Source organism: Notolepis coatsorum, assembly GCF_963971535.1.
Source record: "Notolepis coatsorum genome assembly, chromosome: 6".
Lineage (NCBI taxonomy): Eukaryota > Metazoa > Chordata > Actinopteri > Aulopiformes > Paralepididae > Notolepis > Notolepis coatsorum.
This window is the reverse complement of record NC_140170.1, coordinates 172757803-172776868: the sequence shown is the minus strand read 5'-3', so window position 1 is coordinate 172776868 and position 19066 is coordinate 172757803. Positions and strand designations below refer to the sequence as shown.

The 19066-nt window shown below is 40.6% G+C and overlaps 1 protein-coding gene across 1 annotated transcript in view; it reads right to left on the bottom strand.

Annotated features, from left to right (window-relative positions):
* LOC311229752 (ral GTPase-activating protein subunit beta-like) overlaps nt 1-19066 on the bottom strand; it is a 120724-nt gene that overhangs the window by 33208 nt on the left and 68450 nt on the right. Inside the window, 2 exon segments of the mRNA XM_084315827.1 lie at nt 955-1088; nt 7111-7240. Coding sequence (XP_084171953.1) covers nt 955-1088; nt 7111-7240 — 264 coding nt within the window.

Below are 19066 nucleotides of genomic sequence, written 5' to 3'. Positions count from 1 at the left end.
AGGGGGGCTTCCCACCCTCCAGAACATTTACAACAAGCGGTGCAAGGGGAAGGCTAAGAGAATTATTAAGGACTCGAGCCACCCGAACAACTGCCTCTTTGAACTGCTGCGGTCAGGCAAGCGATACCGGAGTCTTAAGGCGAGCACAGAAAGACTCAGAAGAAGCTTCTATCCCCAGGCCATCAGGCTGCTAAACGAACAATAATCGCTAAACGAACAATAATCACTATGCAACAACCATCAAATGCACACAGCACACACACCCACACGCACACACTCACTCAAACAAACAACACACTGCAGCACCCACTCTCCACACTTTAGATCACACAAACACACTTACACTTTATATTTATTGATAAAGGATTTGCACTACAACTCGTACACCTACTGTGAATTGTACCTAAATTGCACCTCGTCCCATTTCTCCATTTCTGCCTTGCACTATATAGTATTGTATATTAGTACACTGCACAGTATTGTATATTGTATGGTAACTACGTCTATTCTGCATCGAACATTGTACATATGTCTAAACTGAACACTGTGACCTCTTTTTTTTTTACTTCTAATTTTACTATGTTTTTATTTCATACTTATCTTGTCTTGCTTTGATTGGCTGTCTTTAAATAAAGCGCGGCCGCAGGATTAATAACGTTAACGTTAGTCCGGCCAGAGAAACAAATATACTAATTAAAATGGTTGGACCTGCGAGATTTGCACTTTGTAGGTCTGCATTTTAAATGTAAGGAGTAAAAAGTATGTTTTTCCCCCCCTCTGAAATGTAATTGAGTAAAAGTACAAGTATACAAGTACAAGTATTCAAACCTAATAATACTCCTACAAATCCCCCAAAACAGTACTTAAGTATTGTAACAAAGTACAATTACTCAAGTACTTTACACCCCTGCTGTATATATATTATATAGGTCTACATGTATAAGTATAACTCACCTTAGCCAGCCCAGCCAGCAGCTCCAGGGCAGCCATACAGACAGCCATGTCTGCCCTCCACTGCGAGTCCAGTCTCTGGGTCACCAGGTGGATGGAGCGAACCAGCAGACCACACGCTGTGTCTGTATTCAGAGCTGGTTACACACCGCAACATGCACAACACACATATATACACACACACACACACACACAAGTATGCATGCACGCACAAATGCACACAGCAATGCACATACATGCAGAGAGCAACACGTGCACGCCAAGACATACATAATACACACGGCAACAAACCCACACACATACAGTATATATATACAAGCGTGCACACAGAAGAGAAAGTACACACACACACACACACACACACACACACACACACACACACACACACACACACACACACAGAGAGAGAGAGAGAGAGAGAGAGAGACAAAGCGAGAGTGAGACAGACAGAAAGACAGACAGAGAGACAGAAAGACAGACAGAAAGACAGACAGACAGACAGACAGAAAGACAGACAGAGAGGCAGACAGGTGGTTAGTACTAGTTAGTCACAGCACCAGGCTAGCTGACAGAACACTGTGTGTTTACATGCGTATTAACACTCAAGCATGTAAACGCTCCATCCAGTTTACAACAGCTGGGAATACCTCATATCCTGATCAGGAGAAACCTGAATATGACAGCTGGGATATGGTGATATTAAACACCTTGCTCCAGGTACTGTTATGGTGCTTCTCCATTGACCAGCACGGTACGACACAGCGACCCTACCTATCATGTGCCGTACTGTAGTGTACCATGCTGCCTGTAAAGAGGAGGGTAGGAGGAGTAAAGAGGAGGGTGGGAGGAGTAAAGAGGAGGGTAGGAGGAGTAAAGAGGAGGGTAGGAGGAGTAAAGAGGAAGGTAGGAGGAGTAAAGAGGAGGGTAGGAGGAGTAAAGAGGGTAGGAGGAGTAAAGAGGAGGGTAGGAGGAGTAAAGAGGAGGGTAGGAGGAGTAAAGAGGAGGGTAGGAGGAGTAAAGAGGAGGGTAGGAGGAGTAAATAGGAAGGTAGGAGGAGTAAAGAGGGTAGGAGGAGTAAAGAGGAGGGTAGGAGTAAAGAGGAGGGTAGGAGTAAAGAGGAAGGTAGGAGGAGTAAAGAGGAGGGTAGGAGGAGTAAAGAGGAGGGTAGGAGGAGTAAAGAGGAGGGTAGGAGGAGTAAAGAGGAGGGTAGGAGGAGTAAATAGGAAGGTAGGAGGAGTAAAGAGGGTAGGAGGATTAAAGAGGAGGGTAGGAGGAGTAAAGAGGAGGGTAGGAGGAGTAAATAGGAAGGTAGGAGGAGTAAAGAGAGTAGGAGGAGTAAAGAGGAGGGTAGGAGGAGTAAAGAGGAGGGTAGGAGTAAAGAGGAGGGTAGGAGGAGTAAAGAGGAAGGTAGGAGGAGTAAAGAGGAAGGTAGGAGGAGTAAAGAGGAGGGTAGGAGGAGTAAAGAGGAGGGTAGGAGGAGTAAAGAGGAAGGTAGGAGGAGTAAAGAGGAGGGTAGGAGGAGTAAAGAGGAAGGTAGGAGGAGTAAAGAGGAAGGTAGGAGGAGTAAAGAGGAAGGTAGGAGGAGTAAAGAGGAAGGTAGGAGGAGTAAAGAGGAGGGTAGGAGGAGTAAAGAGGAGGGTAGGAGGAGTAAAGAGGAGGGTAGGAGGAGTAAAGAGGAAGGTAGGAGGAGTAAAGAGGAGGGTAGGAGGAGTAAAGAGGAAGGTAGGAGGAGTAAAGAGGAAGGTAGGAGGAGTAAAGAGGAAGGTAGGAGGAGTAAAGAGGAGGGTAGGAGGATTAAAGAGGAGGGTAGGAGGAGTAAAGAGGAGGGTAGGAGGAGTAAAGAGGAAGGTAGGAGGAGTAAAGAGGAGGGTAGGAGGAGTAAAGAGGAAGGTAGGAGGAGTAAAGAGGAAGGTAGGAGGAGTAAAGAGGAGGGTAGGAGGAGTAAAGAGGAAGGTAGAAGTAATAAAGAGGAAGGTAGGAGGAGTAAAGAGGAAGGTAGGAGGAGTAAAGAGGGTAGGAGGAGTAAAGAGGAAGGTAGGAGGAGTAAAGAGGAAGGTAGGAGGAGTAAAGAGGAGGGTAGGAGGAGTAAAGAGGAGGGTAGGAGGAGTAAAGAGGAAGGTAGGAGGAGTAAAGAGGAAGGTAGGAGGAGTAAAGAGGAGGGTAGGAGGAGTAAAGAGGAGGGTAGGAGGAGTAAAGAGGAGGGTAGGAGGAGTAAAGAGGAGGGTGGGAGTAAAGGAGGAGGGTAGGAGGAGTAAAGAGGAGGGTAGGAGGAGTAAAGAGGAGGGTGGGAGTAAAGGAGGAGGGTAGGAGGAGTAAAGAGGAGGGTGGGAGTAAAGGAGGAGGGTAGGAGGAGTAAAGAGGAGGGTAGGAGGAGTAAAGAGGAGGGTGGGAGTAAAGAGGAAGGTAGGAGGAGTAAAGAGGAGGGTAGGAGGAGTAAAGAGGAGGGTAGGAGGAGTAAAGAGGAAGGTATGAGGAGTAAAGAGGAGGGTAGGAGGAGTAAAGAGGAAGGTAGGAGGAGTAAAGAGGAAGGTATGAGGAGTAAAGAGGAGGGTAGGAGGAGAAAAAGAGGAAGGTAGGAGGAGTGAAGAGGAAGATAGGAGGAGTAAAGAGGAGGGTGGGAGGAGTAAAGGAGGAGGGTAGGAGGAGTAAAGAGGAAGGTAGGAGGAGTAAAGAGGAAGGTAGTAGGAGTAAAGAGGAGGGTGGGAGGAGTAAAGGAGGAGGGTAGGAGGAGTAAAGAGGAAGGTAGGAGGAGTAAAGAGGAAGGTAGTAGGAGTAAAGAGGAGGGTAGGAGGAGTAAAGAGGAGGGTGGGAGGAGTAAAGGAGGAGGGTAGGAGGAGTAAAGAGGAAGGTAGGAGGAGTAAAGAGGAAGGTAGTAGGAGTAAAGAGGAGGGTAGGAGGAGTAAAGAGGAAGGTAGGAGGAGTAAAGAGGAGGGTAGGAGGAGTAAAGAGGAAGGTAGGAGGAGTAAAGAGGAAGGTAGGAGGAGTAAATAGGAAGGTAGGAGGAGTAAAGAGGAAGGTAGGAGGAGTAAAGAGGAGGGTAGGAGGAGTAAAGAGGAGGGTAGGAGGAGTAAAGAGGAGGGTAGGAGGAGTAAAGAGGAAGGTAGGAGGAGTAAAGAGGAAGATAGTAGGAGTAAAGAGGAAGGTAGGAGGAGTAAAGAGGAGGGTAGGAGGAGTAAAGAGGAGGGTAGGAGGAGTAAATAGGAAGGTAGGAGTAAATGAGGAGGGTAGGAGGAGTAAAGAGGAAGGTAGGAGTAAATGAGGAGGGTAGGAGGAGTAAAGAGGAGGGTAGGAGGAGTAAAGAGGAAGGTAGGAGGAGTAAAGAGGAAGGTAGGAGGAGTAAAGAGGAGGGTAGGAGGGGTAAAGAGGAAGGTAGGAGGAGTAAAGAGGAAGGTAGGAGGAGTAAAGGGGGTAGGAGGAGTAAAGAGGAAGGTAGGAGGAGTAAAGAGGAAGGTAGGAGGAGTAAAGGGGGTAGGAGGAGTAAAGAGGAGGGTAGGGGGAGTAAAGAGGAAGATAGTAGGAGTAAAGAGGACGCTCCCCATGGTGCGGCGTGCATGTGAACCACTGATTAAATGTAACCATAATAGTGAGCTATATCACATGATATTCTCCAGCATCGTCTTAAGTCTGCTGTTTGGGTGCATTACTGAAATATTTTTTTTATTTATTGGGGACTCACTCAATTTCCCTGGGAGCCACTCAAATGACCACCTGTGGGTCCCAGGGATCACTGACAGATCACAAGACTGACCAGCGTCACTAAACCTTTCCTGGTTGATAACCAGATCAAGAGAGATCAACAAAAACGTTAAATACTTAACCTACAAACATGATTTCAACTACAATACAAGGTTAACTCGGGTTGTAAAGTGTTGACACAGAGCTTACCATGAATATGGGACAATGGTTTTTGTGACGATTTCCATTGAGCAATCAGCTGTGTGCAATATGGGATAACAGCAGGCAGAGCGGCAGGCAGAGCGGCAGGCAGAGCGGCAGGGAGCAGGGAGAGCACCCTGGGTACCGAGCTCAGAGCAGGGCCTAACGGCTCAGTTGGCAGCGGAGGAAGCTAAACAAGGCGGGAGCAGGGATTCCAGCGCGGCACGGTAGTGGAAAAGCACCATTAGATCTGTATGGTCTGTTTCCATGGAGGTATTCTGAATATTGTGTTTATGTATAATAATTGCATCCAGGTGGTATGTTAGTAAATAACGGTAAATAACAGCACAGCAACTATAACATGGCTCTCGGCCAATCAGATTGCTTGTTCAGAACCAAGTCAAGTCAAGTCATCTTTATTTCCTTTACAAATGACTAAAGCCAAACCAAAGTGCTTTACAGGTAAAAACACATACACTACAGTAATAAGTAAAAAAATACACAAAAAATAACCAGCTGTTGTATAAAGGGATAACTTTGATCAGGATATGAAAATATAAACATAACTTAACTTACAGAATATGTTTTGCATGCAAAGACACCCAGCGACAAATTGAATCAGAACCATATCCCCATAATACCATCCAGACTGTATCAGAACCATATCCCCACAATATAATGGATAGTGATGTGGAATGTTCATCCAGGTAGTGCTAAGATAGTGGTGTGGAATGTTCATTCAGATAGTGGTGTGGAATGTTCATTCTGGTAGTGGTATGTAATGAATATCCATTCAGGTAGTGATAAGGAATGTCCATTTGGATAGTGGTGAGGAATGTTCATCCAGATAGTAGTATGGTATGTTCATCCAGATAGTAGTATGGAATGTTCATTCAGATAGTGGTGTGGAATGTTCCTTCAGGTAGTGGTAATAAATGTCCATTTGGATAGTGGTGAAGAATGTTAATCCAGATACTTGTATGGAATGTTAATTCAGGTAGTAGTAAGGAATGTTCATCCAGATAGTGGTATAGAATGTTCCTTCAGGTAGTGGTATGCACTGTTCATTTGGATAGTGATAAGGAATGTTCATCCAGATAATGTTAAGGAATGTTCATCCAGATAGTGGTATGGAATGTTCATCCAGATAGTGGTATGGAATGTTCATTCAGATAGTGGTATGGAATGTTCATTCAGGTAGTGGTATGGAATGTTCATTCAGATAGTGGTATGGAATGTTCATCCAGATAGTGATAAGGAATGTCCATTTGGATAATGTTAAGGAATGTTCATCCAGATAGTGGTATGGAAGGTTCATTCAGGTAGTGGTGTGGAATGTTCATCCAGGTAGTGGTATGGAATGTTCATTCAGATAGTGGTATGTAGGGCGGCTGGGTGGCGCAGCGGTCTAAGCGCTCGTCACCAACGCAAGAGACACCGGTATCGAATCCGGCTGTCAGCGTTGCCTCCGGCTTGGGCCGGCCGTCATACTGACTCAATTGGCAGAGTCAGCGGGAGGGAAGTCGATGGGTGGTAATCTGGTCGTTGTAAAACAGCGACTCCTACAGGTCGGTCAGGGCGCCTGCACAGCAAAGAAGGGATATGTTGAAGGTAGTGTGACCTCCCACGCGTTACACTTCACCAATGAGAGTCCGCGCTGGCAGGTGAAAAGAGGTTGCTGGCTGTCTCCTATGTGACGGAGGAAGCATCTGTTAGACTTCAGGACTCCCTAGACCGACCAGTGGGGGGCATATGCGAGCAAAGACCAGGAAGGGGAGGGGGGAATTGGCATAACGATGAAATTGGGATGGGAGAAAATCGGAGAAAAAAACAGGAGAAAAAAGTGTGTGGGGGGGGGGAGATAGTGGTATGTATGTTCATTCAAGGTAGTGGTGTGAAATGTTCATTCAGGTAGTGGTATGGAATGTTCATTCAGGTAGTGGTATGGAATGTTCGTTCAGGTAGTGGTATGGAATTTCCATTCGGATAGTGGTATGGAATGTTCGTTCAGGTAGTGGTATGGAATGTTCATTCAGGTAATGGTATGGAATGTTCGTCCAGGTAGTGGTATATCAACTCACCCTTCTGTCACATTTAGTTTGTTCTGGAAAATGTTGCCTTTTCTGGTTCCTACTAGTTATTGTTTCTTGTTAGCATTCACATCAGCTGAATAATATATACGTCCTGTATAAGTCAGTGACCTGTAGGGAGAACAATAGTCTAATACAGGATGGATGCAGAGCACAAACATTACAGGACACTCATTAGTACATGGATTCTTACCATAGTCTCTGAGCAGGGCCTGGGCAGGCCTCTCACTGTCTGGTGTGGTGGCTTCTACCACACCCTGCTGGCCACCTGTAGTACTGCTGCTACTCGTCCTACTATGGCTCCTATAGTAGACATCTGTACCCTGGAGAGGAGAGGAGAGGAGAGGAGAGGAGAGGAGAGGAGAGGAGAGGAGGGGAGAGGAGGAGAGAGGAGAGGAGAGGAGAGGAGAGGAGAGGAGAGGAGAGGAGAGGAGAGGAGAGGAGAGGAGAGGAGAGGAGAGGAGAGGAGAGGAGGAGAGGAGGAGAGGGGGGAGGAGAGGATAGGAGGGGAGAGGAGAGGAGGGGAGAGGGGGAGGAGGAGAAGATAGGAGAGGAGAGGAGGGGAGATGAGAGGGGAGGAGGGGGAGGAGGACAGGAAGAGAAGAGGAGAAGAGTAGAGAGGAGAGGGTGGGAGAGAAGAGAAGAGGAGAGAGGAGAGGAGAGAAGAGCAGAAAGAAGAGAGGAAAGGAGAGAAGAGAGGAGAAGAGAGGGAAGGAAAGAGGAGAAAACAGAGGAGAGAAGAGGGGAGAGGAGAAGAGAAGAGAGGAGAGGAGAGAAGAGAGGAGAAGAGAGAAGAGAGGAAAGGAGAGAAGAGAGGAGAAGATAAGAGAAGAGAGGAGAGGAGGGGAGAGGGAAGAGAGCGGGGGAAGGAAAGGAGAAGAGAAATATTTGTACTGCTCATTGAAGATGATGGAAGAGGATATTGCTATAAAGCAGCAGGAGACAGTGAAGAACACTGCTGAAGAGACATGTAACTGATACCAACACACTGTCAATGTGAAGGTCTCCCTTTAACCTGATGGAAGATGATTTTCTGTCTGAAATACCAGGGCCCTCATTCATCAACGTGGCGTAGAAAATGTTCTATTTCCACACGTAAGCACAGAATGTAGAATCAGTGCACGCACAGAAAAAAAAAACGGGATTCACCACACGTGCGTACGCAGGTTCTACGCACACCTGTCATGATGAATCTCACCTTGGCCCTGCGCCGAGGCTCGTGCACACTTTCACGTATTTGCATACCAAAACCGCCCCGATTAACCATATACGGTAATGGACACCCCCATGAAATGTGGAAGAATGGACTAAACCGAGGGTGTTGTACACTGTCGGATATTATATCTATTAACTTCCTAAAAGACCATTGCTGCCTGGACACCGCAAACACTAATAAAGACCATTAACCACTGTTTTGCCGTTGCCCGTTAGTGTCATTAATGCATGCTGGAATAAGAATGCCTTTCTTAATTTATTTTTAATATTAATAATTATTATAATACAATAAAAGACAGCTCCGTCTTTTAATACACATATATTGTACAGTAACGTCAAATAAATACTACAGTCCCCGCTGAAATAAAGGTTCTGCACGCACATACCAGCAGTGATCTACAGCATAAAAGATAGCCACTTTATAATACTATTCTGAGTAGATAATTCATCTGTATCGCAACAGAGTCACGGATCTGGTCGGGGCAGGTATCATTATGTCGGGAAAATCCTTATGAAATAAACAAAAGTGAATTAAAGAATTTAAAAACAAAGTTTAGCATATTAAATTGTTTTATAAGCTTTCTGAGTAGATAATTCATCTGTATCGCAACAGAGTCACGGATCTGGTCGGGGCAGGTAGCATTATGTCGGGAAAATCTTTATGAAATAAACAAAAGTGAATTAAGGAATTTAAAACGAAGTTTAGCATATTAAATCGTTTTATAAGCTTATAGCTTTTTTCGTGCTGATTTGAGAGGGTCCAGCTGCAGAGCCGGAGAGCAACTCTCAGGGCCAAGATAGCACTTATACTATTTTGAGAGAGACAGCAGAGAGACAGACAGCAGAGAGACAGACAGACAGACAGACACTGTTCCACAGTGTGTGTGTGTGTGTGTGTGTGTGTGTGTGTGTGTGTGTGTGTGTGTGTGTGTGTGTGCGTGCGTGCGTGTGTGTGACTACTAGTCTAATAGTAGAGACTCAGCCCCCCCACCTCCCCCCTCTGGACCACCTCCTAGTAGAGACTTCTCTAGGAAGAAGACGAAGATGAGGATTAAGGCGAGACACTGCAGGTGAATAGGCAAATATACTTTTTTTGTTGATTTTGAGATTTTGTTATATTTTGCTTCCTAAACATGTCTTCTATGAAACTAGTGACAATAAAACGTCAATAACACACATTTAGTTGTTCATTTTACTTCATTTTGCCTTATTGCATCCATAAATGTCCACATATTTAATGGGGAAGTGCCTCATTTGCATATATAAACATACATTTCAGAAAACTTGTCTCTACTAGGAGGTGGTCCAGAGGGGGGGGGGGGTCTCTAATGGGAGGTGGTCCAGAGGGGGGGGTCTCTACTAGGAGACTAGTGGTCACACACACACACTGTGGAACAGTGTCTATCTGTCTGTCTGTCTGTCTGTCTCTCTGCTGTCTGTCTCTCCGGCTCTGCAGCTGGACCTTCTCAAATAAGCACGGAAAAGCTTTTAAGCTCATAGCTCCAATTTGGGTCCCAAATTGCGGTACAAATGAAGGAGGTGTCTCGGGTAGTGGACTCTAGTTAATATTATGTTCTCTCTGCAATTAGACTGCCCCTCATTCATTCATTCATCCCCATCTGATGCTATCTCTGAAAACCGTTCCTGCGAGCGCAGTCAGTGCACCCCATAACGCTATATATATAAACCTGCATTCATTCGGAGAGAAAGACCTATTCCACATGCTATTTAGGGTTTGACAATAATTACACTAATATCGCTATTTCACAATGAACTATAATGAATTACGGGGGTCATACAGAACACGCGCCAGTGTCTTTATTTCCGCGTTGAAACGAATGCATGTACTGAGGAGCGCTTATGCCGTAGTAATGATATTCTACCACTGGGCGTCAGCTAAGCATGCTCAGAGCTGTGCGTACACATAAGCACGAAGTCAAGTTCAAGTTGAAATTGATGAATCCCACTCTTTGCTTAGAAATGGTCGTACGCACAGGTTAAGCACATATCTGTGCGTAAGACACGTTGATGAATGAGGGCCCAGGAGTGACCATCAGTGGTCACAGTTACATTAGCAAAATAATGCATAATGCATGCAAAAATGAAATCTGCAAAGAAGCATGTGGTAAAATGTATGTGAAAAAGTATTCTTTTAAAAATTAATTTGAGCCATGATGAAAATGAACACATCTTCCCCACAACTCTCAGATAACTGTCTGACTCTCTACATATTGACTGATTTATTGTAGGGTTATCTGATGCTATACGTTCAGTTATGTTCATTTTAAAGGCGATTAGGGAAAGTTAGATTAGGTTAGGTCAGGGGTCAGCAACCTTTACTATCAAAGGAGCCATTTTCCCCCTCCCACAAAATAAAATTAATCTGGAGCTGCAAAACCTATTTACCCTTAAAATGAAGATAACACAGTGTATAACGTTTTATATATAGTTATCCCCAGGCATACCTCATATTTAGCATAAAACGCCTGACGATTGCATACCCAAAGTAATTTTCGATTTATTATACTTTATACTTATAGCACACAGTTTGTTGTATTTATGAAATTATAAAACAACAACAATATATATATTTTTTTTACATTTTATTGCCGTTTTTACCTGTTCTAACAAAGGAAAACCACAAACTCTTATGAAGAGGAGAAAAAAGACTGGCATGTGTGTGACGTATATTTTAGTTGACTAAATATTTTTTTATTTCAGTGTCACAGTATTTTAACATGGAGCCACAGCTGAGTGGCTGCAGAGCCGCAGTCGCGGGTTGCCGACCCCTGGGTTAGGTTAAGTTAAGTTATACTTTAAACAATACCCATTCTAACCACTAGGGAGCAGTCTGCAGCCACAGACAGAACACTGGGGACCAACTCCAGTTGTAAGGACAATGAGAGAGTATGTACTTATGGCGCTTTTCCACTGCATGGTACCTACTCTACTCTACCCTACTCTACTCTACTCGCTTTAGGTACCTGGTACTTCGTTCCTTTTCCACTGCAGGTACTAAAATAAAGTACTCAGTTTGTCTCTGTGTGGGGAGGCGGGGCTGCTGGTGTACAGCTGAGAGCTCCATAGCTCTGTGAGAGCTCCAGCATAGCTATGTCCGTGAGTTAGGCTCAAGCCAGAGTAAAACAGTTTTCAATCAATCAATCAATAACAACATTAACGAGACTCTCGTTGTGTCTATTCTGCTAACGCTAACTGTTACGAAGGATCAGATTAAACCGAATATATATATTTATTTATTGATATATATTGAATAGTATTTGTATATCGTTTGATATCCCTTGTATATTCCTTGTACATATACACGGAATATCCCTTTAGCCTACTATAGCCCATAATAGTTCATTCTCTTATTGGACAAAAGGACCAGGCGCCAGGGGACCAGCCCCTGGCGTCAAGTTCAAAGGTACCGACGAGACATGTCCGTACTAGCCCCGGCTCCGCTCAGGGATACGGCTACCGAAATGAGAGTGGCACTATTTGTTCACCGTGCATATAAATATGGCGCAAGTAAATGTAGAAGACCCTTAGTCCTTTACCCTTCTTCCCAACTTAGTAACAGAACGTGAAGCCTCACCCACGATACCACGTGCGGTGTAGTATGGCCTGTTTGGCCTTAGAATAGCATCGAGACCTCGTGCGAATTAATAACTGAATTGTCAGAGTTTGGCACTGTACCGTCGAGTGCGACGTATTTCTATTAAGTAATAATAGTCTATCGTGTATGGTGCATCGTGCGGTTAGAGTTCTAAAGTGACCAGCATCTCCAACGCTTCCTCGTGTTATCTAGAGTCTTATCCCGGCTGGGCCGACCACATGGCGCTTTCATCCGAGGAGATCTAGGCGAGGACCGAGGGACATGTACACTGGATTACCTACCCGACGACTGCTGAGCCCTATGCGGCTGGAATATATATTTGCTTTGGTACTGTGATTTGTGGAGCGGATAATCGCCGACGCCTGTGAGTGTTGGATTTACCCCCGAGAGGAGTCAAGTTGAGTCGGCGCTCAGAGAGACTGAGGTCGCCTAGCTTCTTCTTCATTGTGGAGCTACAGCCTACAAGAGAACCAAGGTGTATTCATCTGCGGATCATGAGTCTACTGCACTGTCTTCTGTACTTGAAGTCTCCCTAGATATCGTTGACCAGACGGTCTACTACCGACGGCTCTCCTACCCCCCCTACCGGCTTACAACCGGGAGGACCCCTTCCAGAACATCCCGCTATATCATTAAGTGTACCATAGATCTAATTCCCTAAGAGCCAGGTTGTATACTTGCTTCCTGCGTAACCAGAGATTGGACATTCAGTGTTGATTTGCCTACGAGTACTCATTTGCCTTACAAGTGCATTCAAATCATAAATGTAATAGTAAATATCATATGTACCTTTTGCTATATTAAATATTTGATTATTACCTTTGTCTGGACCCGATTTCATTGTGGAAAGTGTTCATCATATTTAGATATCGTGTACTGTATGGCCAGTAGTTAAAGTACATAAAGCGGTAGTGGTTTAATGATACCATACTTATCAATACAGTCAGGGAATTGTACCCCTCAGTTACACTAACGTTACCTCTCATTGTGTCTATTCTACAAGTATTAACGTTAGCTAGGCTGTCTATGCTAACGTTAGCATTAGGCTAACAAGCTGTAACGTTACCAGTCGCGTCTATTTGCTAACGTTAGCATTAGGTAATAACCGGTTTAAAATGGATGGTGATTACCTCACGTTGTGTCTATTCTACTAGCATTAACGTTACTCATACAAACAATCAATAGCGAGTTATATTGATCACGCTATGTACGATAGCCATGCTAAAACGCTAGCACAACATTAGCACAACATAAGCTTAAGCCTTAACAAGTCAGCGATCTTTTTGCGAGACTAAACTCTCCGCTCGGTGGCAAATTGTGTTGATGTCGGTTTTGTTTAATCAATAAATGAGGCAGAATACACAGTGACTGTATCGTTTGTTTATTGAGCTTGTGCCTGCTGCAATCATAATGAAATCCTATGCGAGACATTAAAGATGGCGGCTTTCTGTTTTCGTTCAGACCAGGTTCAGACTCTCCAACAAGTGACGCGTCTCTCTTCTGACCAATCAGTGGTTTGCAGTGTTTCACGTGACTTTTCTAGTACCAGTTCTACCCGCTTGGCACGCGCTTGGAACCACGACAGAGCAGGGACTAAAAAAGTACCCAAAAAGTACCGAAAAAGTACCTGGTACCAGGTACTTTGGTAATGGAAAACCGAAAATACCGAGTAGAGTAGAGTAGAGTAGGTACCATGCAGTGGAAAAGCGCCATAAGTCTGTATCTAGTATGGTAGCAGTATGCATCTAGCATGGTAGCAGTACAGTATGTATCTAGTATGGTAGTAGTATGTATCTACAGTAACATGGTAGCAGTATGTATCTACAGTAACATGGTAGCAGTATGTATCTACAGTAACATGGTAGCAGTATGTATCTAACATGGTAGCAGTACAGTATGTATCTAGTATGGCAGTAGTATGTATCTACAGTAACATGGTAGCAGTATGTATCTAACATGGTAGTATGTATGGTAGTAGTATGTATTTAGTATGGTAGTAGAATTAATCTAACATGGTAAAAAAAAAGAAAGAAAGAAAGAAATTGTGCATTTATATAGCGATTTTAAACCCAAGTGCTTTACAATTTGTTCTTCACATTTTAGCCACTCACTCGCACATTCAGACACCAACGGCGGAGGCGACCATGCAAGGGGCCAACCTGCTCATCGGGAGCAATTATGGGTTAAGTGTCTTGGTCAAGGAAATGACAAGCTGCCCAGGAGGAGCGGGAATCAAACCAGGAACCTCTGGATTATCAGACAACTGCTCTACCTCCCGAGCCACTGTCACAGTATGTATCTAACATGGTAGTATGTATGGTAGTAGTAGTAGTAGTAGTAGTAGTATGTATCTAACATGGTAATATGTATGGTATTAGTATCTAACATGGTAGTATGTATGGTATTAGTATGTATTTAACATGGTAGTATGTATGGTATTAGTATGTATTTAACATGGTAGTATGTATGTTATTAGTATGTATCTAACATGGTAGTATGTATGGTATTAGCATGTATTTAACATGGTAGTATGTATGGTATTAGTATGTATTTAACATGGTAGTATGTATGGTATTAGTATGTATCTAACATGGTAGTATGTATGGTATTAGTATGTATCTAACATGGTAGTATGTATCTAACATGGTAGTATGTATGGTATTAGTATGTATCTAACATGGTAGTATGTATGGTATTAGTATGTATCTAACATGGTAGTATGTATGGTATTAGTATGTATTTAACATGGTAGTATGTATGGTATTAGTATGTATCTAACATGGTAGTATGTATGGTATTAGTATGTATCTAACATGGTAGTATGTATCTAACATGGTAGTATGTATGGTATTAGTATGTATCTAACATGGTAGTATGTATGGTATTAGTATGTATCTAACATGGTAGTATGTATCTAACATGGTAGTATGTATGGTATTAGTATGTATCTAACATGGTAGTATGTATGGCATTAGTATGTATCTAACATGGTAGTATGTATGGTATTAGTATGTATTTAACATGGTAGTATGTATGGTATTAGTATGTATTTAACATGGTAGTATGTATCTAACATGGTAGTATGTATGGTATTAGTATGTATTTAACATGGTAGTATGTATGGTATTAGTATGTATCTAACATGGTAGTATGTATGGTATTAGTATGTATTTAACATGGTAGTATGTATGGTATTAGTATGTATCCAACATGGTAGTATGTATGGTATTAGTATGTATCCAACATGGTAGTATGTATGGTATTAGTATGTATCTAACATGGTAGTATGTATGGTATTAGTATGTATCTAACATGGTAGTATGTATCTAACATGGTAGTATGTATCTAACATGGTAGTATGTATGGTATTAGTATGTATCTAACATGGTAGTATGTATGGTATTAGTATGTATCTAACATGGTAGTATGTATGGTATTAGTATGTATCTAACATGGTAGTATGTATCTAACATGGTAGTATGTATCTAACATGGTAGTATGTATCTAACATGGTAGTATGTATGGTATTAGTATGTATCTAACATGGTAGTATGTATGGTATTAGTATGTATCTAACATGGTAGTATGTATGGTATTAGTATGTATCTAACATGGTAGTATGTATGGTATTAGTATGTATCTAACATGGTAGTATGTATGGTATTAGTATGTATCTAACATGGTAGTATGTATGGTATTAGTATGTATCTAACATGGTAGTATGTATGGTATTAGTATGTATCTAACATGGTAGTATGTATGGTATTAGTATGTATCTAACATGGTAGTATGTATGGTATTAGTATGTATCTAACATGGTAGTATGTATCTAACATGGTAGTATGTATGGTATTAGCATGTATCTAACATGGTAGTATGTATGGTATTAGTATGTATCTAACATGGTAGTATGTATGGTATTAGTATCTAACATGGTAGTATGTATGGTATTAGTATGTATCTAACATGGTAGTATGTATGGTATTAGTATGTATCTAACATGGTAGTATGCATGGTATTAGTATGTATTTAACATGGTAGTATGTATGGTATTAGTATGTATCTAACATGGTAGTATGTATGGTATTAGTATGTATCTAACATGGTAGTATGTATCTAACATGGTAGTATGTATGGTATTAGCATGTATCTAACATGGTAGTATGTATGGTATTAGTATGTATCTAACATGGTAGTATGTATGGTATTAGTATGTATCTAACATGGTAGTATGTATGGTATTAGTATGTATCTAACATGGTAGTATGTATGGTATTAGTATGTATCTAACATGGTAGTATGCATGGTATTAGTATGTATTTAACATGGTAGTATGTATGGTATTAGTATGTATCTAACATGGTAGTATGTATGGTATTAGTATGTATCTAACATGGTAGTATGCATGGTATTAGTATGTATTTAACATGGTAGTATGTATGGTATTAGTATGTATTTAACATGGTAGTATGTATGGTATTAGTATGTATCTAACATGGTAGTATGTATGGTATTAGTATGTATCTAACATGGTAGTATGCATGGTATTAGTATGTATTTAACATGGTAGTATGTATGGTATTAGTATGTATTTAACATGGTAGTATGTATGGTATTAGTATGTATCTAACATGGTAGTATGCATGGTATTAGTATGTATCTAACATGGTAGTATGTATGGTATTAGTATGTATTTAACATGGTAGTATGTATGGTATTAGTATGTATCTAACATGGTAGTATGTATGGTATTAGTATGTATCTAACATGGTAGTATGTATGGTATTAGTATGTATCTAACATGGTAGTATGTATGGTATTAGTATGTATTTAACATGGTAGTATGCATGGTATTAGTATGTATCTAACATGGTAGTATGTATGGTATTAGTATGTATCTAACATGGTAGTATGTATGGTATTAGTATGTATCTAACATGGTAGTATGTATGGTATTAGTATGTATTTAACATGGTAGTATGCATGGTATTAGTATGTATCTAACATGGTAGTATGTATGGTATTAGTATGTATCTAACATGGTAGTATGTATGGTATTAGTATGTATCTAACATGGTAGTATGCATGGTATTAGTATGTATCTAACATGGTAGTATGTATGGTATTAGTATGTATCTAACATGGTAGTATGTATGGTATTAGTATGTATCTAACATGGTAGTATGTATGGTATTAGTATGTATCTAACATGGTAGTATGTATGGTATTAGTATGTATCTAACATGGTAGTATGCATGGTATTAGTATGTATCTAACATGGTAGTATGCATGGTATTAGTATGTATTTAACATGGTAGTATGCATGGTATTAGTATGTATCTAACATGGTAGTATGCATGGTATTAGTATGTATTTAACATGGTAGTATGCATGGTATTAGTATGTATTTAACATGGTAGTATGCATGGTATTAGTATGTATCTAACATGGTAGTATGTATGGTATTAGTATGTATCTAACATGGTAGTATGTATCTAACATGGTAGTATGTATGGTATTAGTATGTATTTAACATGGTAGTATGTATGGTATTAGTATGTATCTAACATGGTAGTATGTATCTAACATGGTAGTATGTATGGTATTAGTATGTATCTAACATGGTAGTATGTATGGTATTAGTATGTATCTAACATGGTAGTATGTATGGTATTAGTATGTATCTAACATGGTAGTATGTATGGTATTAGTATGTATCTAACATGGTAGTATGTATCTAACATGGTAGTATGTATGGTATTAGTATGTATCTAACATGGTAGTATGTATGGTATTAGTATGTATCTAACATGGTAGTATGTATCTAACATGGTAGTATGTATCTAACATGGTAGTATGTATCTAACATGGTAGTATGTATGGTATTAGTATGTATCTAACATGGTAGTATGTATGGTATTAGTATGTATCTAACATGGTAGTATGTATGGTATTAGTATGTATCTAACATGGTAGTATGTATGGTATTAGTATGTATCTAACATGGTAGTATGTATGGTATTAGTATGTATCTAACATGGTAGTATGTATGGTATTAGTATGTATCTAACATGGTAGTATGTATGGTATTAGTATGTATCTAACATGGTAGTATGTATGGTATTAGTATGTATCTAACATGGTAGTATGCATGGTATTAGTATGTATCTAACATGGTAGTATGTATGGTATTAGTATGTATCTAACATGGTAGTATGTATCTAACATGGTAGTATGTATGGTATTAGCATGTATCTAACATGGTAGTATGTATGGTATTAGTATGTATCTAACATGGTAGTATGTATGGTATTAGTATGTATCTAACATGGTAGTATGTATGGTATTAGTATGTATCTAACATGGTAGTATGTATGGTATTAGTATGTATCTAACATGGTAGTATGCATGGTATTAGTATGTATTTAACATGGTAGTATGTATGGTATTAGTATGTATCTAACATGGTAGTATGTATGGTATTAGTATGTATCTAACATGGTAGTATGTATCTAACATGGTAGTATGTATGGTATTAGCATGTATCTAACATGGTAGTATGTATGGTATTAGTATGTATCTAACATGGTAGTATGTATGGTATTAGTATGTATCTAACATGGTAGTATGTATGGTATTAGTATGTATCTAACATGGTAGTATGTATGGTATTAGTATGTATCTAACATGGTAGTATGCATGGTATTAGTATGTATTTAACATGGTAGTATGTATGGTATTAGTATGTATCTAACATGGTAGTATGTATGGTATTAGTATGTATCTAACATGGTAGTATGCATGGTATTAGTATGTATTTAACATGGTAGTATGTATGGTATTAGTATGTATTTAACATGGTAGTATGTATGGTATTAGTATGTATCTAACATGGTAGTATGTATGGTATTAGTATGTATCTAACATGGTAGTATGCATGGTATTAGTATGTATTTAACATGGTAGTATGTATGGTATTAGTATGTATTTAACATGGTAGTATGTATGGTATTAGTATGTATCTAACATGGTAGTATGCATGGTATTAGTATGTATCTAACATGGTAGTATGTATGGTATTAGTATGTATTTAACATGGTAGTATGTATGGTATTAGTATGTATCTAACATGGTAGTATGTATGGTATTAGTATGTATCTAACATGGTAGTATGTATGGTATTAGTATGTATCTAACATGGTAGTATGTATGGTATTAGTATGTATTTAACATGGTAGTATGCATGGTATTAGTATGTATCTAACATGGTAGTATGTATGGTATTAGTATGTATCTAACATGGTAGTATGTATGGTAT